The sequence below is a fragment of the Chrysemys picta genome, chromosome 1, assembly GCF_011386835.1.
Source record: "Chrysemys picta bellii isolate R12L10 chromosome 1, ASM1138683v2, whole genome shotgun sequence".
NCBI classification, from domain to species: domain Eukaryota; kingdom Metazoa; phylum Chordata; order Testudines; family Emydidae; genus Chrysemys; species Chrysemys picta.
In genome coordinates this window covers 120,027,992-120,055,717 of record NC_088791.1, presented here as the reverse complement: position 1 = coordinate 120,055,717, position 27,726 = coordinate 120,027,992, and the positions used below count along the sequence as shown (strand labels likewise).

General features: G+C 41.0%; 1 protein-coding gene across 39 annotated transcripts in view; it reads right to left on the bottom strand.

Annotated features, from left to right (window-relative positions):
- The window catches only part of SOX5 (SRY-box transcription factor 5), an 807,001-nt gene that overhangs the window by 112,530 nt on the left and 666,745 nt on the right, over window positions 1–27,726 (bottom strand). For 21 of the 39 annotated variants that reach the window (XM_065568283.1, XM_065568279.1, XM_065568274.1 and 18 more), the window contains one exon: window positions 4,004–4,127. In XM_065568283.1, coding sequence (XP_065424355.1) covers window positions 4,004–4,127 — 124 coding nt within the window. The remainder of the gene's footprint in view (window positions 1–4,003; window positions 4,128–27,726) is intronic. The other 18 variants (XM_065568369.1, XM_065568307.1, XM_065568310.1 and 15 more) reach the window with 1 other exon arrangement.

Genomic DNA, 27,726 nt, shown 5'->3' with positions numbered 1-27,726 from the left:
CAATTTTTAATAATAAACTCTGAATGTTTAGCAAAGAGATGACCAATGAATAGCCATTATTTTCCCTGACATTCATGGAGAAATTCATGAACAATGTATTTCCATCATGGCACACTGGCACTTCTATTTTTACTAAGAAACAACTGCTTTGGTAATAAATAATTAATATTAAACATTTTCAGCAATTAAACTACATTTAAGTAGGGAGGCCAGATAGCAACCAGAACCAGGGATCAAGAACTCTGCTTCATTTTCTTAATAGAAATCCAGTACTAATAGAAGCTTCTAATCCAAGCCCAAGAGCTTTATGCTTCTTTCTGCCAACTTTAACACTACACAATATGCTGTAGAGAAAGGAGAGGAAGTGTCAACTTGTTTAAATGGTCCATTATGAAATGTAAACCATCTGTTTAAAAAAACATAACAAAACAAGCCATTCCCAACTAGAATTTGTTAGGAAGAAAAAGGGAAAAGCTCCAGGTCAGTGCATTGAACTAGAAGTCAGGAAACATGGGTTCTATAATCTGCTCTGCCATCTCACCTTGGGCAAATCTCTTAATCTTGCTGCCTCAGTTTACCCATCTGTAAAATAGGAATGATCACACTTATATACCTTTGCAAAGCACTGTGAGAACCGTGGATAAAAAACGATCCATTTAAATACTAGTTATTAATGAATTATCATCATATTGTTATTAATATCTCAGCACACCAGAACATAGTACTAATCAGACAGTGAATCTACAGTGGACAAGCTCCTCTTACAACACCATATCAGAGCAGCTCTTTAGTGAATTTCAAGAAGTAAACGGAAATTAGAAAATAGCATTTTTCTCACCAAAATTACTCCCCTCCCCCCAAAAAGTGTCTTTTGGTCCTCTAGGGTATACAATTTGGCTGAGGAATTTGATCACATAATTCTCACTGAAGCTAATGGGAGACATACAGATAAATCTCCAGGAAATCAGGCACTACTATTGGCCAGGAGAACCATAAAGGGAAACCAACTACAGAGTGTTTAACTAGATTAGTCGCGCCGTTCAAGTTGAATGAAACAAAGAGTAATATTGAATGAGATATTCAGACGTCTTCCTGTTTCAGTAATCTAAGGTTTTACTTGTAGCACAAAGGATCTTCTTTGCAATATGTGGGTTTTAACTTTCAAGAAGTGAGTAGTGATTTGGGGTACCTTGATTATTGGATGTCCCAACCTGAGAGTCTTTATGGAGGCCTGACTTTCAGAGAGCAGGGTACAGAACCTTCTGAAAATTGGGCACTTTTCAGGTGTCTCAAACTTGGCAACCAATAATCAAGGCACCCAAAATCACGAATTCCTTTTTGAAAATGTAGGCCATGGTTTTTACCTAGATAAAACTCCACCCCCCCCCCAAAATTTATAAATTCCCCATTTGTGGGTAAATGCTAAATACAAAACTTGCTAACATGTGGTTCTTACCTGTTTGTCAATAGAACTAAGGGTCTCATGCAGTTTTTTGTTTCTAAATGCAAGTTACGAAAGATAGAAAATAATAGAATTGTCACTTGGGAAGTCTATAAATCAGTCTTGTAAAATTTTCATGAAAAATTTTCAGCCCAGGCTTAAAGAATAAAATTTTCAAAAGCACCTGAGTGACTTAGGAACTTTAATCCCATTTTCTAAAGTTACAAGGCAAATAGGGCTAGATTTTCAAAGGCATTTTAGGTGCCTAAAAATGCAGATAGTGGGATTTTTAAAAGGGCCTAAGCAGGTTAGATGCCTAACATGGAAATCAGTGGAAATTAAATAAACTGCTTAGGCCCTTTTGAAAATCCCATTTGGCACCTGTCTGCATCTTTAGGTGCCCCAAAATAACTTTGAAAATCTGATCTATGTGAAAGTAAATGGGACTTAGGCTCCTAAGTGACTAGGTCACTTCTGAAAATTTAATGTAGGTTCCTAAGTCACTGAAGCACTTTTGAAAATTTTACCCAAAATCTTGTCTGCCATCTACTATGCTTTTACCATGATGAATGACAGAAATGGGGGAGAGAAGGGTAGAAGGGGGGAGTTGTTTTAATTGCTTGTCAAAAACCATTACTTGATGGGACCATATTACAGTTTTTAAGGCTGCTATATTTTTCACTGCTACAAGCTTTCTAGGTATAGCTAAGCCAATATATGTTATTGTTTACATTAAATTGTGAGCGAAAAGAAAAAAATCCTTTGGACTACTGATCACTTCCCCTCAGCTTCTCATTCAAACTCAGTCAAACATGCCAGGGAATCAGCAAACAGAGAGCTGTCTTTTTCCACTGGCTTCTGCTCAGTCTTAGACCTTGGCATGCTGTTAATTTTAAGCCTTATTGCCAGGAGCAGCAGCAACATTTTTCAGTTTTTTTTATTTCCAAGGTTACAAAAATGTGTGATGTCATATGAACTTCATGGATGTGAGGTACTATGTGACTATCCTACTGTTAATTTTCTAACAGTTAAAAAAACCCAACCCTCTCTCCAAGTCAGACTGCATTAACACGGAACTAATTTAATCTGCCAGATATGTCTAATGGGGTGTTTTCTTGACCTTTTCCAGGCCTACAGTTATGGTAGCATTCATATTCAATGTGGCTTTCGGTTACACATTCTGCAATGTGAATCACTACTTCTCCCGTTTGAGAACAAATGGGTGTGAAATCACTGGAAGAAGTGAATGAGCCGATGCTTTGGCACTGCAGCTGCTGAGTGAGGTGAAGTGTTTTGAACAGTGATTTCTCAGTAGTGGTAACAGCCTACTGTACACCAAGATGAGGGGTGATGGCCAAAGCCAAAGGGAACTTTGCTCAAAGAAACCCAATACTGGATCTATAAAGTTAGAAAAACAAAAGAATCTAAAATTGTGGGATGAAAAGTATCACCAGATAGTCCCTTTGCATTCAAAATTTAATAAACTGCTCCACTGGTGAGCACTGCGTAATGAGAAACAATTGATAAATTCATGAGTTAGTCAATGATACAGATGGATACACTGATGCGGACATAATAAAGCTAAACAGACGCACTAAAGAGAGAGAATGGTAAAACAAGCAAGTCTTAGATAACGAGATAGGAAACTGATATCAGTAGAGTTAGATAAGCACAAATGCATAAAACCAGGTTTATAGAATTTATACTGTAGCTAAATCTATTTGATGAAAGGAAGATTTTTGATTTATTTTGAACCTATATTTATTCTTATCTTGTTGACAGGAACAAGAGATCCTATGGAAGGCTTAAATAAAACTGCCAAAAAAATCAGGATCCTGTAGTGATAATAAAACTTTCAAAGATTAAAAAAATAGATGTTATACAGTTTTTAGTCTTAGGCTCTTGTAAAATATACTTATGCTTTGTGTTAGTCCATCAAATTGAGAGGCATATGCTATCCTTGATCTTTGTACAGAACTCCCGTTGAGATGAATGTGAGTTCTGTGTGTAGAAAGAGGGTAGAATAGGCCCTTAGTTAATAAAAAGCAAGCAGGCTGCTAGAAGAAAAAACATATTTCCCTACAATAGTGTTGAAATTTATTGAGCCATTTCAAACAACTTCCCTTTTAGATTAAGAGAGGAGTATCTGTGCATGGCAATGAGCATGTTCCCTTGTTTGTGTTTTGTTTTGTTGCACAGCATAGCCAAAAATTTCAAAAGTAAATAGTGATGGTCAGTGCCCAACCTGACACACTGTAAAGAGATATTCAGAAAGGGCGGAGCACATGCTATCTGAAAATCAGGCCCTTCAAGTTGGGCACTCACATTCACTAGCCAGTTCTGAAATTCTTGGCCATTATATCAGTGAACATATTAGTGATCTCTTGGCAAATCTGTCCTCACACTATTCTGTAAATCCCAAATTCAGTTTAGTGGGTCTGTCACCTCAAGGCAGTAGACATGATATTTCTGATGGTGACTTAGTTCAGCATAACTATTGGACAGCCTGTTTGAAAACTCTGCCCCCTGCCCACTTCCAGCTGGAAAATCTACAGGACTTACTGCATCCTGCCTTGTAGCTGAAACCAGGAGGAAGGAGGAATCCTTGCTGAGCAGCTGCTGCTAGGGTTCGTTGATCTGGAGGGAACACTGGAATCATCAATGGAGGCAGCTGACCTTGAACCTGCTGAACAGAAGGAGGAAAATCAAACCTGGAAAATCTTCTGGAGAACATGCCTGTGTAGTTGCTTATTTATTTTTTTTAGCCAGGTCAGAGTAGAATATTCTCCTGTGTTGTGAGGGGTTCCAACAGCATCAACAGTTCAGCCATGTGTTAATTACCATATACCCCAGCACTTCATATTAATTACATAAATTAAGGAATACTTGTATTTCATTGCACCTTAACAACCACGTCTGCAGTTTTATCTATCTTCTCCATGTGACAGCAAGATATTCCCCACCACAATGCTGCCAAATCACAATTATATACATAGAACCTTTCATCCCAAATGATTCTAAACACTTTGCAAATATTAGACGTGTATGTATGTGTTGGAATACATGTGTGCATGTACACACACACACACATACATGCATGCACAGACACAGACATGTTCTCGGAGATGGCCACAAAACACAGTTGAAACACTTTGCTCACAAGTGAAATGCAGCCACGTCTGGAGTGTCAGCTGTTTCATGTTGCACGGAAACACTACACAAAAGTGTAGGGCAGGAAATGAAGACTATTACATTGCAAGTGAAACTGAAGGGGACTTTAGGCAGGCAGAAAGTTGTCATCCAAATTGGAAATTGGCCATAACACAACAGCTAACACTACTACTTTTGCAAAGTTTTATGCATGTTTTTGATTACTACAAATGGTCAGGACATTGTTTTTCCATCTCACATAGAAGAAGAGCAAATCGTTTGGTAACTTAAGTCATCAGCAGAATAACTGGTTTTAACAAAAAAACTATACTAATAAATGAAACTTTGCCTTTCAGGAGATCAATCAGTAAAGGGAAGGAAACCCTTATAAGAGAGGTCATCAAAATTGACCACAGAATTGTGGAGCAGAGGCATAAGAGATGTAGATAGACTGTCATAGATTAACATTTGGTTCATGGTGTGATATATGCAGCCAGAGGCGACACCTGGGGTGGGGCACACAGGGTCATGTGCTCCCCCCCAGATTTCCTGCTTGGCTTGTACTGAGCATGCTCAGTAATATCTGCTGAAGCCGCTGCCCTCACTCTGGTCCCTGTCCCCCTCCCCCACTGTCGGCAGGTATGGGTCCTCTCTGTATGCAGCATTAAGAATGGTGGTAACTCTGTGGGTGGTTATTGCACCTTTACAGCCTGGGACATCCTGTAAGACGAAGCTCACAAGACGTATTGGTTAGAAATTGCTGCAGTTGGAGACTGAACTCAAGGCTGAAGCTATGCTAGATGTAGTGCCAATTACTGTGTTAACTTGATTCACTTTGGCTGTTACTTTATTCTTCTTGTTGCTATTCTGATCTAGTTAGTTAACAAGGCATATTTGGATTTTGGGAGACATAAAATATAAAATGCTATTTCTTCCTCCTTACATTCAACCAGTCTGGAATTGTCCCATTTCTGCCTTGATATATATATATATTTTAAGACAAAGTAACTGTATTCTTTTAGAACAAAAATGAACAGCCGTGTGGAATTTTTGCATAGTACTCTTCTTCGGCAAGAAGCCATGGAACTTTTTTTTAAATGGTTTCCAGGGATGAAAGTGACTTTGCCAAGCAAAGAAGCTTCAAAACAGGACTCAAAAACACTAATAGAAAGACAGATGGTTCTACTAAGAGCTTTGCTGCCAAAAAAAAAAAATGTTTAAAAAAAAAAAGGCGAAAAAATGGAGTGATGTTATTGAAGCTGACTGCAAAGTTCTCTGATGACTGCAAATACTCTTGTCCCATTGCAAGTGTTAACTCTGCCTCCAGGGCTAATATAACCAAAGCACCACACACACACACAAAATTGTCATTGCCAAGCCCACAACGTAGCACAAGTCTGCACTTGATTCCAAATGACTGCCTGATACGCTAGCAAAACATTGCAGTAAAAAATCCTCCCATTTAGGAAAACGTCTACCAGGAAAATGCCCTTTTTTCTCAAAACTGGCTGTCACATTTTCTTTTTCAAATTCTCCCTCCAAATTACACCCTGTAAGGGGGCCATAGGACCCTTTGACTTTAAATGACACAAACACAGTTGTATAAAGGAGGTAAGAACTGGGGAGAGGTGAGGACGGTTTGCATGGATACAGGAATAACCCAGTCAAAACAATGTAATTTCCATTCCAAACTGGAATATATGTAGCACCACTCTAATACTTGCATTTATTTCCTCCCAAAAATAAGGGCAAATGTTATTTCATTTTAATCAGATTACTTGATACAATATAAAATGCATATATTATGACTGACCCTTCCTATGTCTCATTTAACTACTGCATTTTAACTTTTATACAACGTATGTTTATTGTTACCTACTGTTGCTAGGATACAACTTTTTGAAGTGGTAGATAATTCAGATCCTCTCTTTTCAGTTTTTCTCCTGAAGGTTTTCTTTTTTTTTTTTTTAAGCTAATGCCTTGTTATTCACATTTGCCTAATAACAACTTGTCAGATGGTTACTGTTCTTTCAAAAAAAAAAAAAAAAAACCTTCTTGATACTAGATTTACAGTTTGAATGCAACTGACCCCAAATCAGGGCTAGTTTCAGACCTTGCCTTTTGTTCTACTAATGTATAAAGATAATGAAAGTAAATACACATGTTTATATGTACATACTTTTATACAAGTCTATACACTTGATAGTATCCCTCTCTCTCTCCACCATTCATAGGTGACTTCTTAGGTGTAAATTCCTCAGAGTAGGGACTACAGGTTAAACCCTGACCCACTGAAGTCAATGGCAAAACTCCCATTGATTTCAATGAGCCAGAATTTCATCCTGATTCTTCATATGCATTTTTTACAGCACCTATCACAATGCAGTTCCAATCCTGTGTGGGACCTCTGGATGTTGCTGCAATATAAATATCATCACATGACTTCTCAATTTATCAAATGGCTCAGCAATCTACCTTATAACAGTACACCACTTTTCAGGTATCCAGAACTACTATCCTATTATATGATAGATTGCAAAGCCATGTGATAAACTGCAATTATGCATCTTTTACTGACTCATCTTCACCCTGCCCACTTACTTGTCTGCCCCAAGACTCATTCTAACATTCCAAAACACTAAGTAACTGTAACTAGACACACAAAAATAACCCAATAAAAAAACCTCAGCAACCTGCTAGAGAAAGGGTTCTTTCCTCTGCCCCCCCCACCTCCTGCCAATGTAGAATTGCTCCATCAAAACAAACCCGATACATGTAATGTCACGCAACTAGAAATGGGTATTTTTAAAACTTTGGAAAGAAGATTCCTAGCTTTTCAGTATGAGTCATGGTACTTGCTTCCTACCCTGGAAAGCCCTGAGATACTGGATTGAAGTCATGCCATTATAATGCAGAGAAAAGCTATTTTTTGTGTGTGCCATTTTTAGAGGTGCTTAATGTATATTAGTTTTATTTCTTCTCTCCTTCTGAGCCATGTCCCACTGGACTAGTGGTAAAGAAAGAACCTATGATACAACAAATAATCCCAATACAATTTTAAAACGCACTCTAAAACATTCCTAAAATACCTTTATTGTAACATATCTGGAATATATAGAATATTTGTTGGTGTATGCATGGTATGAAGGTTTTCTTAGTGCTCAGTTAGCATGAACTACTTAATTTACCCTTAGATTCAGTGCTTGTGTATAACACAGTTATTAGAGTGAAGAGAATATCGGTCATTTTAAAATCAGGTAGGCTGTTCAGAATATCTGAAGCATCCCCTTCTCCGCCCCCTCACCTCTAAATACCCTTCTTTTCAAGGTTTGTTTCATTATGAAAAGTTTGTATTTTTATGCAACGTTTCAGTATTTGCAATTCCTATTACAGAGGGGACACACAATGAGAAAAAAAAGTCAAAATAAATAAATGAAATAACCTAAGGGGGAAAAACCACCTCATGTAATATAATTTATTAATTTATTTTCGAAGTTTGAAGTTCTTTAATTCCATTAAAAGGCCCCCTACATCCCAAAATAAAATAAAGTAAAATAAAATAAATAATTATTTTTCTTTGTCCCAATACCCTTCTCCCCTCAATGGAACTTAATATGGTTATCAAAGGATATGAAATACTTGGAATCTTATTGATGAGAAAATATGGGAATACTGAACTATAATATAAGCAAGTCACTATACAAGAACATAAATATTTTCATTCATGCACCTCAGACTGGTAATTTTGGAAGGAAGTTCCATGTTTATGATGAAAGGAGAACACATGCTGCTCAAAAGTTCGGATTATTAGAAGTAGCCCCTGAGGAGATGGATTGTAGTCAGAGTGTAGGAGAGGCAGGAAGGGTTATCACATGGGTGTGCAACTTATGACACAGACACTACACGACCATCTATATATTATTATTAGTTGTATTAAAATTGTTCCTAGCGCCCAAACCAAGATCAGGACCCAATTGTATTAGGAACTGTAACTACACAAGGTAAGAACCCTGAAGAGTTTATAATTTAAATACACAAGATACAATAAGAGTGAAAGAAAATATTATTATTCCTACTTTACAGATGGGGAATTGAGGCACAAAGAGACGTAGGGCCAGATTTTTTAAAGGTATTTACATGAGTAACGGAATTTTCAAAATCCTACTAGGTTCCTATCTGCACCTTTAAGCACCTAAATACCTTTAAATATCTGGCCCTTAGTGATTTGCCCAAGTTTGCACCAGAAGTCTGTTGCAGAGCTGGGAACTGAACTCAGATCTCAAGATTTAGTCCAGTATCTTAATCACAAAACCATATACTTCCTGTCTCTCACATATATAGGATATAAATTCATCTATAGATGTGTACATGAACATACTGGGCACAATTAAAAACTCAGCATTTATTCTTTCCTATAGTAATTGTGATACTTTGGTCTCTTCTACCTTAGTTGAGGAAAATACCTTGATTATCGCAGTTACCTGGAGCAATAAATAGTTACTAGCTACTGTTGTGTCTTATATACATTTTTGATTGCAAGCTCTTCAAGGCACGGATCGTGTCTCTTTTTATGTACTATGAAATGCCTTGCACGCTTTGGGTCACTATATAAATAATTACACACAGAAGCTACATAAAAGAACGTTAAGACAGAAAATTTAAGCACTCAGATGTTAGGAAATACCAGAATTAAGGTTGCCTGTGCAACCTTAATTTGGCCCCCTTGTGGATGTGCGTTATGACACAGTATTTAATTACATGACCACATACTATTTTTTCCCACAGGACACTTGCCTCATTTAGCCAGCTCATAATATTTCTCAAGTAATCTATGACCATAGTTCTTTTCTATAAATCTAGATACAGATATGTAGCGTCTGGTATTATTATTTATTTATTTTCATTCTTATATACTTACGCTAATTTCATTCTCACAATTGTCTGTTACTGACACAGACTTTTCTTACTTCCAGGGTTTATATTTTATTACATTTCTGGCACTTATACACCTCTACTTTGATATAACGCTGTCCTCGGGAGCCAAAAAATCTTACCGCGTTATAGGTGAAACCGCGTTATATTGAACTTGCTTTGATCTGCCGGAGTGCGCAGCCCCGCCCTCCTGGAGCACTGCTTTACCGCGTTATATCCGAATTCGTGTTATATCGCGTTGTGTTATATCAATGTAGCAGCGTATACTTTACATTTTGGGTTTGATTGCTAGTCCAACTCTCATTAAGTAGTACCTTACTTGGCAAATGGTCCCAGTGATTTCATTAGTATTACTTGTGAAGAAAGTATTACTCAATATGAGTAAGGATGGCAGATTTGGGTCTTGAAGCGGGACTTCAGCCTTTACAGATAGATAAAACTCTGAACAGTAGTTCACTACTGTAGTCTCTCACAAGCTGTTACTCAGAGAAATACCATTCTCGAGGCCTACAAATATCTTTCTTTAAATTATTTCTTATTTTATTATGTCCTTTTTTTATACAGAAGTGTGGCTAACTTGCTTTTTTCATGTGACGTAGCCATCAAACTGTCTCAATGAAATCCAAATATTACTTTCCAGAGTACTGGATACACTTGAATTGCCCCTTTAACTTCAGATTGTGTACAGAACCATTTCAAGAGTTAAACATACTTCTAACTTAATATGAAAACTGAACATTGTCATAAAGATGACATAAATAGTAGGTTTGTTTTCAGGAGCTAAGTATTTAATTGTATTAAGACACAGTGCTCTAAAACCACTTATTACAGGTGAACAATTTACTACTTTGAATAGTCCCGTTGGCCTATGGGAGTATTCATGGTAGAAAGCACTCCACCTGGTATTTGAATGATTGGTCCTTTAAACAGGAAATATATTGGCCATTCTCCCGTCCCCATATCTATTTTAAGCAGAAATAAAAATGCATTTCTTCTTCCAACTACAATCGGTAGTCTTCCCTTACAATTTGGCAATACCTCTAAAATAAGAGAGTGAAATGTTTTTCTCTTGACCTGACCTAACATCATTGCCCACCACCCTCAAATCCACACTTGGAAGGGAATCTCCGTATGTGAAAAGCAGACTCTGCTACCTCTGCAGTATCACCCTCACGCTCTTATGGATCCTGAGGAGGCCTCTCCATGGGGTCTGGGCAGGGCCGGCTCCAGGCACCAGCCCACCAAGCATGTGCTTGGGGCGGCACCTGGAGGGGGGCGGCTCGGCGCGGCGCTCTGGCCGCTGGGGAGAGCGGAACCGCGGCGGGCTTACCGCCCTCCCCCCGGCACTCTGGCCGCTGGGAAGAGCAGAGCCCCGGCCGGGCTCGCCGCCCTCCCCCGGCGCTCCGGCCAGTCGGGGAGAGCGGAGCCGCGGCTGGGCTCTCCGCCCTCTTCCCGGTGCTCTGGCCGCCGGGGAGAGTGGAGCCCCGGCCGGACTCGCCACCCTCCCCCCGGCGCTCCGGCCGGTCAGGGAGAGCGGGCCCGCAGCCGGGCTTGGTGCCCTCCCCTGCTGTGCTCCCCTGCCTGGGGCAGCAAAAAAGCCAGAGCCGGCCCTGGGTCTGGGTTCCATGCAGGTGTGGAGAATACAAACTATGGAGAAGAGACAGAGGGCTGTGCTGATGTGTACCTTGCTGGGATGGGCAACACATGGATTTCATGCCTCCCTCCCCCGATCTCTGGAGTTCTGCAAACGTTGTGAATGAGCACCCACTGCCTTTTCCACATAGAGGCATTCCCCAGCCCCTAGGCAGGATGTTGTGGTGGATCTCTGTGAGAGGATCTTGATGTGAGACATCTTCTTCCAGATCTTCCGAGAGTTCTTCTGCAGGGAATGATGTGCGCCCTAAGTAATATTCTTTCCCTTGTGGCATTAGAGACTTATTTAAATACATGCCAGCACTTATTAAAATTCATCCTCCCAAAATATCAGTAGAGTCATTCAATGCTAAAACCTCACTGTTCACAATTGCTTCCTAGTAATGCTACCGTTCATAGGAAAATATGTTCTTATGTTGCCAGCCTATAAAGACAAATAAATAAGGCCATTTAGGGAGAAAAAATAAACACACCTCTGTAACTCCTCCAGAATACGAGAGCTTTTTAGAGCGATAATGTGGAAAAAATTATTAGCTTGCTGAAAAATGGGAACTATCCCCAACAGGCAATAGCTTGAACGTATATGCCCTGGCACATAGAAAACATGGCAAACAAACCTTCAGAAAGGCAGTGCAAAATGGGTAATGTCTCAAATATTTACATAAACGCTGGCCAGTTAAAAAAAGTGAACTGGATCAACTCTAGAAGCCCTAGAGCTCTGCACAGTCCTGGGGAAGATTCTTGTTTTGTTCCTCGTGTCCATTTCAGCAAGGATTTTGAGCGCTATAAAAGTGAGCACATACTCAGCCCCTTAACTGGGAGGTGGGGTGGGGGACGTGCCTTGCATTGCTTAACGGCAGCCCCTCTAGCCAGCTACGTAGCAGTGACATGCTCCAAAAGGAGGCGCTGACCCATAACCCATTTTGAAGGATAAGATGGAGTGGTATAAACACGTAGAGTGAGGCTGGGAAGAATGGAATATGACAAGGACACATAGGACCACCACGAACAGCTCATTGTTTCCTTGAAGGATTCAAGATGAAAGGAAATTTAGCATACAAGGAACTTTTCTTGGCTGTTCCAAAGGAACAGCTGAGGAAGGGTGAATTTATTTATGTTGGTTTATATCAGCGATTTTCAAACAGGGGTCCGGGGGCCCCTGGGGGGGCCGCAAGCAGATTTCAGGGGGTCCGTCAAGCAGGGTCAGCATCAGACTCACTGGGACCCAGGACAGAAAGCCAAAGCCCCACTGCATGGGGCTGAAGCTCAAGGTCCTAAGCCCCGTTACCTGGGGCTGAAGCCGAAGCCTGAGCAGCTTAGCTTCATGGGGCTCCCTGTGGCATGGGACCCCAAGATATTGCCCTGTTTGCTACCCCCTAATGCCGACCCTGGCTTTTATATGCAGAAAATCAGCTGTTGTGATACAGGTGGGCTGTGGAGTTTTTATAGCGTGCTGGAGGGGTGGGGGCGGGGGCTCAGAAAGAAAAAGTTGAGAACCTCTGGTATAGAACATTAAAAAAAATAGTGTGGAGCCTCTTCTCTCACATTTGATGTGGTAAATGGAAAATATGCAGAAGCAGGGAAAACTGTAACACAACTTTATCTCATTTGGGATGATCTATGGCAAGCCATTCACATAACATGACAGTTATCTACAAAGACAATTCTGCCACAGGAGCATCTCAACACTTCCCCACCCAGGAAAAAAAATATCCAAAAGGAAAGAAAAATAAATTGGCCTATATTCCAATATGCAGCTGGTTTTGAATCAATGGTTTAGATCTTTCACATGAGGCGTTCATGCAGGATTAGTAGTTGCACATTGTCTGGACCCCATTCTAGTGGGTGAGATTCCCAAGGAGGAACAGAACTTTCAGGAAGGGCTTCTATAGTCAGATGATAGCCTGGTAGCTATGGCAGAGGACTAAAGTGTACATTCAAAAGAGCCCTTGCTAGTTAAAGGAGACACAGCTCAGGCGTAAGGCTCTTTCTTTCATGTAGGGGAAAGGGATCCATCATTTGGTTGACTGAGCCATTTGGTGAATGGGGGATTGGGCAGGGACAAAATAGGCTCTTTGCAATACCATGTCCAGTGTTTGGTCCAAAATGACTCATTTCATTGAGCTTAAATTTCAAATGAATACTGCTTTTCCCAAGCTATATTTCAATGTTTTCAAGTGGTAGCATGCTCCAGAGCGCCCTAGAGCTGTGCTTATGTTACAGTACAGTAATTCCTCACTTAAAGTCGTCCCGGTTAATGTTGTTTCGTTGTTACGTCGCTGATCAATTAGGGAACATGCTCGTTTAAAGTTGCGCAATGCTCCCTTATAAGGTCATTTGGCAGCTGCCTGCTTTGTCCACTGCTTGCAGAACGAGCAGCCCTTTGCAGCTAGTTGGTGAGGGGCTTGGAACCAGAGGGGACCAGCAGCCCCCCATCAGCTTCCCGCTCCCCTAGGTTCCCTGTGCTGCAGCTGCCCAGCAGGCTAGCAATTGCCAGCAGTTCAGCTGTCCCTCCCACTGCTGTATACTGGTCCTGCCCTCTGCCTTGGAGCTGCTCCCGGGAGCCTCCTGCTTGCTGTGCGGAGGGGGAAGAGAGAAGCTAATGTCAGGGTGTCCCCCTCCCCCTGCTCCTGCCACCCGCTTATCCCATTTCCATAGAGCAGGGAGGAGACATGACAGGGCCCAGGACAGAGGGAGCTTGCAAGCAGCAGCTGCTGTCTCAACTTGCTGATCTAAAAAGGCAATGTTCTTAGAGAGGGGTCAGCGTACTTAAAGGGGCAATGCGCATCTCTCTCTCTCTTGCACACACTGGGTGTATGTCTTTGTCTGCCATGCTGTCTCCCCTCCCTCCATTCGTGCTGCCTTGTAGAGTGTGAGGCTACATTAACAACAATGTGTTAACCCTTGAGGGCTCAGCCGAGTGCTAGTTCATCATTTAGCAGTAAGGCATTCCCTGGGAATAATCCCTCCCTCTTCCACCCTCTGACTCAGGGCCGGCTCCAGGCACCAGCTTGGCAAGCTGGTACTTGGGGCGGCCACTCCGGAGAGGGGCGGCAGGTCCAGCTTTTCGGCGGCAATTCGGCGGACGGTCCCTCACTCCCGCTCGGAGCAAAGGACCTTCTGCCGAATTGCCGCCGCAGATCGCAATCGCGATCACGGATATATATATATTTTTTTGTGGCTGCCTGGGGCGGCCAAAACCTTGGAGCCGGCCCTGCTCTGACTCCACCACCTCAACCAAGCTTCACAATCATCATTGCTGTGTACAGTATTAAATTGTTTGTTTAAAACTTATACTGTGTATACATATATATAATATAGTCTTTTGTCTTGTGAAAAAAATTTCCATGGAACCTAGCCCCCCTGCCCACCCCAATTTACATTAATTCTTATGAGGAAACTGGATTCGCTTAACATCGTTTCGCTTAAAGTCGCATTTTTCAGGAACATAACTACAACGTTAAGCGAGGAGTTACTGTATCTGTCTCAGAAGTACAGCTGAGGATCATCACTTGTACGGTTGCCACAGACTTGTGAATATTCTATTATTTAACACTGTGTATCCCTCTCTTTATGTACACAATGATAACAGCAACTTGCTCACAAATGTAGTCATAATACAACAAGAGTTAATGTGTAATGTCACTCCCTCAGAATTGGAAAATATATGATCTTTCATTAATAACTGATGATGTCTCACAGCACAGGATGGAGCTTTACACAGTTTCCAGATGCTTGTTTAATGTTCTTCCTGATAAGCTCTGGACCTATGTTGAGCGCTCTAGCAGTAAGCCACTCAATGAACCATTTGTCAGTGAAAAGAAAACAGGTGTGAGATTTCCTGATGTGTTAGAAAGGACATCATGTAGGATAATTTCTTAAGCTGCAAATGTGGACTATTTTCTATGATTGGCTGATCTATTAAATACTGTTTCAATTATTACAATGATAAAGAAGTGGGTGGAGGGGTTGTAAATGCCTTACAGAATCATTGGCAACATACAGTAAATTTTCCTCTCTCTTGTTCATACTAGTCTCTTAGAAGTTTTATATGTATTCTTTTTCCCCTTTTGTTTTTGTCACTTTGCATCTACAAACACTGAAAGCCCCCTGTGTTTTAAATAAAGCTGAAACTGACATGGCCTCTTTGATTTTAAAATAATTTCTTCAGCCTATATAACACTTACGTATTACCAGATTGTATCTATTTGTACAAAAATATTATGGTTTGATGTCAGAACAGCTATGGGAACAGGGTTTGTTAAGGTAACTGCTGCCACATAAGCAGTGGGAGGAGCACATATAATTGCTTTTGTAGGATCTGTGATAAATGGTAAGTAGTTTTTTGGTTTTTTTTTAATTTTCAGTGATAGAGCGATAGGTATAAAAACAGAGCTATTTAGACTTTCTTGGATTTTTCTTATCACAATATAACCACTTTAATATGTCCAGGGTTAGAGCCTGACATCCTTCACGTTAGTGATTTATGGGTACATGCAAATCAAGTATGGGATCAATCATGGCTGGCCCAGCAGTGCGGAGGCCAACAGGAGCTCCTGAAGGTATTGTGCAGTGTGTTATTGGCATGTGGCTGACAAGCTTTGCTAGATACTCCTGGGGAAATTCTGTGCCAAAAAATTAAAAATTCTGCGCACGTTTCAGAATTCTGCATATTTTATTTGTCAAAATAACGCAATATAATCACACCAGTTTCAACTATTTTGGTAATTGATTTCAAAATACCTGTCAGCAAGTATGTCTGTAACAATATAGACAACAAAAACATATCCCCAAGAGTTAAAGAAACCCCTACAACAACACAATCCCTGTTCCTGTTATGTCCCCACACTCTCTACACCCCCAGAGCCCAGCGATGGGGTACACCCCCCCCGGCCCAGACATCCACAGCACCAACCCCCAGAGCCCAGCTGTGGGGCACCCCCCCCCAGCCCAGACACTCACACCCCCTACCCCCAGAGCCCAGCTGTGAAGTGCCACCTGCCCAGACACCTGCACTCCCTATTCCCAGAACTCAACCATGGGCTGCCCCCCAGCCCAGAAACCTGCAACCCCTACCCCCAGAACCCAGCTGTGGGGCACCCTTCAGCTCTGACACCCCCTCACCTCCCAGCCCAGACACCTGCACCCCTTACCCCCAGAGCCCAGATGCAGGGTGCCCCCCAGCCCAGACACATGCACCCCCTACCGTCCAGAGCCCAGGCATCCAGAGAGAGAAACAGCCTGATGCTGGGTCCTGGGTTTATATGGAGTTTCCCGTATGCTACCTCCTTCCTTCAGGACATGCTGGGAACCACAGCTGCCTGGAACCCTCCAGCTCCCCTTCCTTTCCTTTCCTCCCCTCCCCTCCCCCATCCCCCCTGGGGCAGTGTCCTGTATTTGCCAACTGGAAAGCTAGGCTCTTCTGGGTCCAGTGGCCCCTAGTGGTGGCCAGCAGCTCTGCAGCACCAATTCTGCAGGGAGGAATGAAATTCTGCACAGAACATTAATTCTGCACAAATTCTGCATTGCGCAGTGGAGCAGAATTCCACCAGGAGTAGCTAGCCAAGAGAGGTAACTCAGCCCTGCTTCCTCTTCAGCCCTTTTGAAGTGGCTTTGGATTCAGGTTAGCACAAGGACTGCAGCTATGACTGGTGCTTATGAAAAGGATGCAAAAAAGTGAAGCTCCTTCCTTGTGGATGCTTACAAGAGCTGGCTATAAACATAACCTGGATGACATTTTCACTTTGTCAGTGTATGCTCAGTAATATATTGTGTTCGTACTAATTAAGGGCTCAGTCCCATAAAGATTTATGCATATGCAATTTAAGCACATAAAACAGATCTATTAACTTCAATGAGTCTACTCATGGACTTAAACCTAGGCATGTGCTTAGCTATTTGCAGGATTGGGGAATAAAACTGTATTTAGTGTCATAGAATTCTACTGCTTTCCTTAATATATTTACAGTGATCAACTAAGCAAAAATCATAGCATTTTACATGAGAGAGAAAGCTGCAGAAAGGGTCACTATCATCAACCAGGACAAAGAAGAGTGGTGGAAAAAACACAAAATATATATTTTGGTTATTTCTGTGAAGTCAGACAGAGACTTCTATATTAAAAGTAAAAGATTATGGGTTTTTTTCCCTGATGCTATTTTTTCCATATTTACATATTAAGCTGAATTTATTAAACCACTCAGTAAATAATAATTTTGATGAAGTTATTGCATAAAATGTACCTGGTCAGCTGTTACAAATATGTCTGTGTTCTCCCTGCCCCCCTCCCCCACAAACAGGAGGAGCTGTGTCAATAGGGAAGACATTGGATTTTAGAATTTCTATAGAAGAAGAGTGCCAGGGTGTCAGGGGTTGATGCAGTAGTAAAATCCGGAGTTGAATCCAAAATTCACGAATATACCAATGTCTATGGATAGATCATGAGACAATGATCTGCCTTGAGTACTCAGCTGTTCATGAGGCAGCTCAGGAGGAAGACTGTGGCTCAGAGAGTTACAGTCTCCCTCCTCCTGGTTCACCCACTGCTCTGAGAAAGGAGAAAATTGGAATGCAAATGGGAGTTAAATGCAAAGTAGTGCATGGGAGCTGAGGGGGTGGAACCAAGGTTCCGTTCAGTCCCCGTGTAATTCTGCCGCCTCCTGCTCACCTGGTGGAAGCAGCAGAGATTTTTTTCATTTCGGTGCTGCTACCTAACTTACACCCATATACCCTTTCTCCCTTTTATGCCCCCATCTCGCAGTTCTATTCAGGCCACAGTTTGGCCTTACAATTGAAATCCTAACCCTTCTTAACACGTATCACTGCTGACATGCTGATCATCATTTTAGAGCTTTTAGATTCTATAAGTAATTCTGATAGATATACATTTTAATTTAATCAAATAATTTGAAATATTTCTTCTCCCATAGCACTTGATATTTAAAAACCTGTCTACAAAGCCTGGTTCACAGACGCAGACCATTAAAACTTTGTCTTACAAACTATTATTTCTTTTTTGTATGCCAATACCTTTAATATAATTTCAAATATTGTTATTTTAGTGGACGACTTATTCTTTCTGCATTTTTGAACAGTAATATTGCAATTTGATCTTTCAAATAAAATTCTAAGATTTCAAAATGTGTTTTTCTTTCAGCGTCTCTGACAAGTGGGGTATCATTAAGATAGGCATGTTTGTTTTAATTAATGAGTAGGCAGTGGGCAAGAATTAGAGGTTATTTAATATCATGTACTGGGCAGCAATTCAAAACCTGTACAGTATCTGAATGCTGTAATGGCATAAACAAACATAAATGTCTAATCAAAGTCACTCACTTGAAATTAAATCTATCTATCTATCTATCTATCTAGAGACAATATTTTGGTTAAGGACACAGAATAAAAGTTAATCTTACACTAAAAGTCTGTACTATGTCTTTAAATGGAAAGTTCATGGGGAATAGTTGATAAAATGGTGTACAGACAATCTAATATAGCTGTAAATAAACATTCTTTATAGGCTAATGAGAACTGGGTCTGCTCAGAAAATCTTAAATCTGTTGATTAAACCTTGCTCTAAATGCTCCCCCCTCCTTTATCATTAAATCACATACGTGTTCCCGTGTATGGTTAGTTTGCAATGACATCAGTTTCAGAGTTTTAGTTGTTACAGTTGCTTAATGTACTTCTTTCTAAAGATGACTTTATTATTATTATTATTATTTTACACTGAGTTTTAGTGCTTCTGTATGATCTTAAAAACCTTGCTCTTATATATGATGGACAAATGGCCAGGAAAATTAAGACCAAATGTTAGTGGAAATCTCTGTGGAAAACACATTTCTAGTGCTGGATAGCCTCTAATTACCGCCCGGGAAATGCACAATAAAACCTCTTTTCAATCTTTCAGCTGTTGAGGCTTGAGTCTGACTGTCCCCTCTGCCAGTGGGACTGTTCCTTAATAGAGTTTCGTTTCACCATTGACAATTCAATTTTAAAAGTAAAATAGAATGAAGTTGCAGAAGAAAGACTGCAAATATGTGTCAACTCTTCTACTCATGCCCTCATACTGATGTTTTCTCTGATATCATAAATCCTTTCACATGACGGTGCTTGTGAGAAGTTATATTTGGTGCCACATTTTTAAATGGCCTCTCTCTACCCAGCCGCTAATTCTGTGCCTACAATTTCCGATATCAAATAAATTGGAGGCACGATTAATAGCAGATGCAAGTGATAGGGTTTAGATATCTAACTACCTGACTTCTGAGCTCAGTTAGGTAGTTAGCCATCCAAATCCTATAATCTGTAGCTGCATTTAATTGAAGGAACAAAATTAGCAACTGTCCTTAAACATTTTGCCCGTTATTTTTGACCACCTCCTCCTCCTCTTTTAATATTGGCAGCATGAGGACAAACGACAGTAGAACAAAAGCACAAAGCAAAAGATTAAAAGTGTTTGTTTCCTTGGCACTTCTAAGTCTGGCCAGCAAATTGGAGAAGGAAATTATCTACCTAACAAGAGGGCCTATCATCATAAATCAATTTTTAATTTTACTGGTGGATTACGGTAATCAAATAAACATTTGCTGCTGCCTGCCTCCCTCACATACTTCTCTTTGAATTGGCTCAGTCCAGGATCTAGTTAAGTGTGGGAGTACATCCCACCTTACTCTCAGACAATATCTGATTGGTATGCAGAGGGGGAAAAACACAAGTGCATACACAAAATAAAATAAAATATGCTTATAATATATATGATACAGGATCACACAAGAGGGAAAAGACATAATGAAAATGAATAATCTTTGGGTATTTTCTTCCTGAACTGAAGTAGTTTTTGAATGTACAATCATTTTTCCAGTTTGCCTGCCTTTAAATATACACATACTCTACTTTTAGTTCAATTTCTAAGCCACTATAGGTATTAGAGAACAATTTACATGTGATTTGCATTTTTTTTTTGTGCCTGTGGTTTTGGTAAGTCTTCCAAACCTAATGACTGTTCCTTTGGCCAGCAACATAAATGCTGTAATCACACAATTATTGTGCAGGGAACAGTTTAATTCAGCATTTTGTTCTCAACCACAGAACAATTACTCAACAATTTTGGTTAACCATACTAGCTCGCTGCCTGGAGAGGAAGCAGAATATTCACAAGATCTAATGTCTTACATAAAGTCAGCCCCTAGATTATGATCTGTTACAACTTTCCAGCATCACTTAGCTGTTTGGTGTACTTCCACATACTCCCAGATAATGAAAATGTATTATTAGCAGCTTACTTTATTGGTTTATTCACTTGTGTCTGTTGAATGCTTTTAATTATGTATTTGCATACTAAGGAGAAAGATGGTTGTGTGTGTGTCTGGAAGAGGTGGGTATTTGAGCACTGTAAAAACTCTTCTGAAAATATTAAATAATGTTATACATCTATTCTAAGCATAAACTAAGGACATTCAGAATTTATACTAAAGCATGAGCTCTGTTTCTCTTAGGTAACAAAAAGGGCTATCTAAACAGCTGACTTTATCCATAATACTGAATGTACTGAAATATCTTTGGACATAAGGAACATCTTTGGAATTAAGACAAACTTTTAGCCTAAGATCAGAAGTTTCTCAGGGACCGGTGTCTGGTGTAACTCACACTGTTCGGCTCTGGTATTTATGGTCACTTATGCAAATGAGTGATTTCACTCATGTAAGGAACCCCAATGACATCTGTAGGACTTCTGACGTGTGGGAGTGTTTACAAGATTGGGCTTGATTTTTTGGGTAATGTAAGCAATAATATTTGTTGGTTTTCATCTTCATCCCATTGACATTAACAGCAGTACTATAATTTCACTTCAATTGCAACAGGACTAGGCCCATTATTTGTTAGTTTTTACTAAATTTTAGGGCCCATAGGGATCTTCTGCTCCAAATTTAAGTTTTAAAAGTATTTTACATGAATAAAATTGCATTTTTTCCAGTGAAAGCAATGTATTTATACTGAACTATTCCTGTGCAGAACTGTGAATCCAAACACCACTACTTTGGCAATATTGGTAAACTAGAAAGTGAAACGGATTATAAACAGTAAGTGAAGCTGACTCAGTTTAGTTTCATCATCCAAGGAGAAACAAGAAGAAAACAAACAGTAAAAATGGTGAAAAAATAAATCATTAAAAATAATAATTCTATTTGCAAACCTGTGTCAATTTTTAAGTAATGTTCAACTTAGAAGAGCGACTTCTAAATAATGGTTCTCTATTACTTCACAGATCTGCTCCCTGTATTGAGAGTCAGATCGACTGATTTAGAGACAAAGATTTACTGTTTTTACTCCTATTTGCTCTGCAGAACCAACACAGCTAAGAGTGTACTAGGCAGATTCTACGACTTCTTGCGTAGAAGAAGGATTGGTCAGTTGGAATGAAGTTCCATTTAGTTTCATCTGCATGACCCCATAACACTGCACAGACATCACTAACAATAATGAGATTGCACAGGTGTCACTGAGAACAGAATTTGGCCTTTACAACCTTTGTGTAAAAGCCTGGCTCCTCTGAAGTCAATAGGAGCTCATACCAGTGGTACTAGGATTTCACACTTTGTTTATATTTCTATTTACTGGTGCAGTGGCTCTCAAACTTTTGTACTGGTGATCCCTTTCACATAGCAAGCCTCTGAGTGCGACCCCCCCCCTTGTAAATTAAAAACACTTTTTAATATATTTAACACCACTATAAATGCTGGAGGCAAAGCTGGGTTTGGGTTGGAGGTTGACAGCTCGTGACCCCCCCATGTAATAATCTCGCGACCCCCCCGAGGGGTCCCGACCCCCAGTTTGAGAACCCCTGTACTAGTGCATGACAGAAACAACCCACTTTAATTCTAGGATCTCAAGTTGAGTTTGCAGGACTGGCAGTTTAAAGGAAACATCTTATTTGTAAATTGTGTCACTTAAGAAACAATAACATAGAGCTCCATGATGCCATATTCACTGTGTCAGTTTTCAGAGAAGACCCACACATTAGTAAATCTAAGGCATAAAGAGAAACAGAGATCCTTAAAAAATATAGCTGTATATTTAATACCAACAGTGCCACTTCAGAAAAAAAAAGAAAGAAGAAAGGAAAAATGAATGAAAATACATGGGAACTGAAATGGCCTCATCAACCTGTAAAGCTAGGGGTTGTACTTACCAAGGGCCCAATTCTCATTTGTGTAAAGTGTGTCTTAAATGGTGTCTAAATTACATGAAGTTCTATAACAAATCAATGTTTTTTAAATAGGCCCAGTTCTCATATACACTTAGGATCCCTGACTTGCTATAGACCTTTACGTAGTTTCCACCAATTTAAAGGTACCTTTATATTCTGGCTGTGGCTGTCTGAAGCTGATGAGGGATTTAGGATGTTAGAATAAATCCTAAGGCGATGACTTAATAGGCAGAGGGCAGGTGATGAGCTCAAAGGGGAGTGATAAAATACATTTACAATCTTCTAAATAATCACATCATAGATTATATTATATACTTAAATATGTATGTGACATGATGTTGACAGGTGCTGAGCACCCACACCTTCCACCGACTTCAAGGTCCATGATCTCTAGCTGTACGTAATCACTAGACAAATCATAACATCCCACTAAAAGCCAATACGTTTTCTCATCTATTCAACTGCCTTATTTTATTTTTTCTACACAGTAAAAACCGCAAAAAGAAAAAAAACCTGCCTATTTAAAACAGAAAAAAAGGAAGTAGAAAGTAGACAAATAGCGCCAAATCCTCAGCTGGCGTAAATCGAACATAGCTTCATTGATTTCAGTGGAGCTATGCCAGTTTACACCAGCTGAGGCTCTTTCTCTCCAGCTGCTTTTATATTGGAAATGAGTGTTTGGGATCTATGTAAATGTGGTCCCTGTGGCCAGGTAGTCTTCATAAAATAAGATGACCATGTTACGTCTGAAGTGTTGTGCTACACAAGTCCACAGCACACACAATTTGGCTTCAGGAGCTAAGTGGCACCAGCTAGGAGTTCTGCAAAGGATGACTGCATTAAACAATCTTGCAGTTACATTATAGACTCTTAATAATGTTTTTATATTCTTGGCACTCTTGGAAATGAAAGAATAGTAATAGTACATAACCACAAGTTTTGTGTGTGTGTTTATGGCTATTATTAATGAAAAGCAACTATATTACTTCAGCCAAATAATTTGGAATAAAACAATCAAGGGGCTCTTTGACACCTGAAATGGTATGATTTGCGACATAAATTGCTGACTTACTGAGTGACCTGGAAACCTGTAATGCATATGTGAGCAAATTAGTAATCACAAGTACTGTATGTCTAACATGGGGAAGGTAAATGAAAGACCATCTAAAACCTTTATGTACGACAGCTTTCCCTCAAATAAAAAAGGATTGATTAGCTACTGAAAATCAAAATATTTTTTCAAGAAGTTTATTCATTAGAGTGGGATCCATTTTAAACACATCAGGTCCCTTTAAGACTAAAAGTCAGTGCTGCATGCCCTGAGCCTGTTTATCAAGATGACTCATTCATTCATGGGAAGCATGGGTTGTATGGCTGGCTTATGGTAGCACTCCAAATTAGTACTTACACAATGGAGAGCTTATACAATTGCAGTAGTCCATATCCAGTAAAACTGCCTTAGTGCCTAGAATAATGGGCCTTGCTAAGTCTCTAACAGTTCAGTAAGAACCTCTAAACAGCTGCACACCACACATGACCTGTGCCATCTCTACAATGCCTATTAACCATGAAAGGAAGCTTTGGGAACTATTTCCTCTGCACCCTCATCATTGGACAGTATCAATCCCCTTGCTTTTTACAGAACAAGGGGATTCCCCCCCGCCTTTCTTATTCTTCTCCCCCCCTCCCCAAATCAGCCCTCCACTGATCATCCTTCACATTTTAGCCTCTGCCCTAGAATACTCTGGACAATAGTATTGGTTCCATCTGTGCTCTCCATTAAACCCTGGTAATCCTTCTAAGAACAGCTGGACATTCAGATTCCACACACAGAAACTCTTTCTGTGGAATCATTGAGCTACAATTACGCTGAGGCTGCGCTTATTTCCAGTTCCTGCCTGCAAATGTCTTTTGTAGGGTTCTCGAGGGCTGCAAAGTAGAATGCCCTGACATAACAAATGTAACAATACATTGAGACAGATCCAGTCTCAGATTATAATGCAACAGTTAGTCACCTCCAATCCCAAGCAGCACTTAGATTTTTTTTTAGACAAATGACAACTTTAATGACACGTTTCAAACTACCACCATGTCATTAAATAATCATGAAGTAGCAGCTACAGTTAATCAAATAGTTTCAATACATTTTGTTACACTGGAAACACTGCAACCTTTGCACTTTGCTTATAAGCTTTTTAAAAAGAGCTATGCACTAGGCGTTTGTCACTCTCATGGCCCAGAATAAATTCAAGGGAATGATCTGACAATGTTTATCAAAGTAGGAAGTGGCAAAGTGTGAGAGAAGGATCATTAATTCAAATGGACAGATTGGCCTGTCTGCATACCTGGCTGTTCCCAGGGGAACAGCCCATTTCCTTCTTTGCTCAACCTCTGGGGTGGTCCCCCAGAACATTTCCCCTGCTCCCCAGACAAGTATTCAGCAAAAATAATACACCCAATTTAAACTATTTCTGTTAGGAATCCATGATGATAGTTTAAAAAGAAGAATTAATGACCACTACAGATATCTTATGGAGTTCAAAGGGCATCTAATGTTTTAGTCTGTGTATATATACATATAAAAACACAGAGTACAGACACACACAGAGTGCCAAAACAGATACACATACATATCTGCATACTTACAAACATGTAACAAACCCCATATCTGATATGATTTCCATGTGAAAATTTAAAGCAGCATACAAACTGCATTTATCATGCACTGTTGACAATTTCACTTGCACATTAATCCATCTCTACTATTCCAAATCTCTGAGCAGCGTCAAAAAACAAACAATATTTTTTAAAACAGAATTTGATATGCCCTTTTCTTCCGAACTTTTGCCCCAAACTACAGTGATTCGAGCTGCAGGGCAGGCAGTATTCAGTCCTGGACCAGTGACAGTTATAAGGTTTGCTATTTGGAGACCCATGAGCACTAGAACTAAGAGGTTTTTTAATCAATAGAAATGGAACATTCATAACTTCCAATGTGACACACAACACCTGCTTATAGCCCTGAACCATCCCAAGACATTGAACTTCAATCGTAACCGTTATGGAAAGGCTAGTCTAGGCAGTTTTCACCAGTTGACTGGACTTGTGGTATTAAGGTAGCCTGGTTTTACAAGCAGAGGGACACAAAAAATACACAATTAAAAAAAACCCCACCACTTCTCCAAACCCTTTCTAAAGCAGATTTTCTGTAAAATATATGGCTTAAACCCGATACATCACAATATAAAGATTTTATTGGAATTAGTTTGTGATGCCTTGATTAACACACAAGTGACTGGGCTGTCCCAAACACGTCAATAAAACCTTTATATTGCCACGCACCTAGGGTTGGGTTGCCAGGTGTCCAGTTTTTGACCAGAATGCCCGGTCAAAAAGGGATCCTGGCAGCTCCAGTCATCACCACTGACTAGGCTGCTAAAAGTCTGGTGGGCGATGCAGCAAGGCTAAGACATGGCTCGGCGCGGCTCCTGGAAGTGGCCAGTATGTCTCACTCCTAGGCACAGGGGTGGCCACAGGGGCTCCGCACGCTGCCCCCACCCAAAGCGCCAGCTCTGCAGCTCCCATTGGACAGGAACTGCAGCCAATGGAGATGCAGGGGTGGCGGCTACAGGGGTGGGCAGTGCATAGAGTCCTCTGGTCACGCCTCCAACTAGGAGCCGGACATGCCGGCCGCTTCTGGGAGCCACCTTAGGTAAACGTCGCCCAGCTGTAGCCCGCACCTCCTCCTGCACCCTAACTCCCTCCCAGAGCCCACACCCCCTGCCCCAGTCCTGAGCCCCCTCCTGTACCCAAACTCCCTCTCAGAATCCACACCCTCTCCCACACGCCAACCCCTTGTCCCAGCCTTGAGCCCCCTTCTGCACCCCAAAGCCCTCTTCCCCGGCCCCACCCGACAGCCATACCCCCAGCAGGAGCCCACACCCCCTCCACAATCCAACCACCTGCCCCAGCCTTGAGTCCCCTCCTGCACTCTGAACCCCTTGGCCCACCCCAGAGCCCCCTGCTGTACCCCAAACCCTTCATCCCCGGCCCCACCCCAGAGCCCTCACCCCCAGCCAGAGCCCTCACCCACTCCCACACCCCAACTCCCTGCCGCAGCCTGGAGCCCCCTCCGACACCCTGAACCCCTCATTTCTGGCTCGACCATAGAGCCCACACCCCAAGCCAGAGCCCCACCCCCTCCTGCACCCCAACCCCCTGACTCAGCCTGGTGAAAGTGAGTGAGGGTGGGGGAAAGTGAGTGACCAAAGAAGCGGGGATGGAGTGAGCAGGGGTGGGGCCTTGTTGCAGGGGCGGGGCAGGGGGCAGGGCAAGTGTGTTTGGTTTTGTGCAATTAGAAAGTTGGCTACCCTACTCACACCAGTTGAGATTTACTTTCCCTTATAAACCAAAGCATTCAAATATCATGGTGGTGAGTCCTGATAAATGCTTCCAAGAAGGGGGTTACTCAAATACTTCATGTGTAGAGGACAAATTTTTGTCTGAACTGGAGGTGATTTGGCCAAGTTGTTTTTGCAATATGGGACTTAGAAATAAATAGATGTAATCATAATTTACAAATTCTTCTAATGCTCCTTTTTGCCACATCTTATCTCAAAAGTGGCTTGTCCTAGAAACTTCAAATGAGATTTATTTGAAAGATCTTGGCAAGCTCTAAGGCAGGGAAAGGCATGTTTGGAAATTTATTCACAGGTGTATTGGGAACGTCAGAATGGCCCACTGGGTTCCAGCGGACAACAGGGTGTGCCAAATGATTGATGAAGAACTAAATTTACATTTTTTTAAAATCAGTCTCTAGAGCATTTCACTGTAGAGATTACAAACTGATTGCTAGAGACTTTTGTTGCTGTAACTTTCGGGAAAAAAATGAAAATAAAAAACTGCAACCAGTCTCTCATCCATCCTTATCAGCTTCACTGCAAGCTGAGACCCTCCAAGCCACCAGAAGACACAACACTAACTCAATTACCTGCTCCTCAGATATTTCTCTTCTCCCCATACTCCATTAACCAGAGAGACACCAATGGAATCTTTATTCCCAATGACTGCCCTCAGATATCAGGTCTTAGCTTTGGTGGTTGTGACAGCAATGCTCCCAAGACAATCTTCAATACTCCTCCCACAGTATGACAGCTACTAAGGCTCCCCCAACTACCCACCTCTCCATGATCCAGTTTAGAGAAATGAAGTCCCACTATGGGCAGGACAACATTTTCAGGTGCTGAAAAGACTCCAGGAAATGTACTCTTCTTGTGCCACACTCGGGGAAGGGTGGGGAAGAGGAAGATGATTGGAGGATGAAGAACAGAGATTGGAGGTA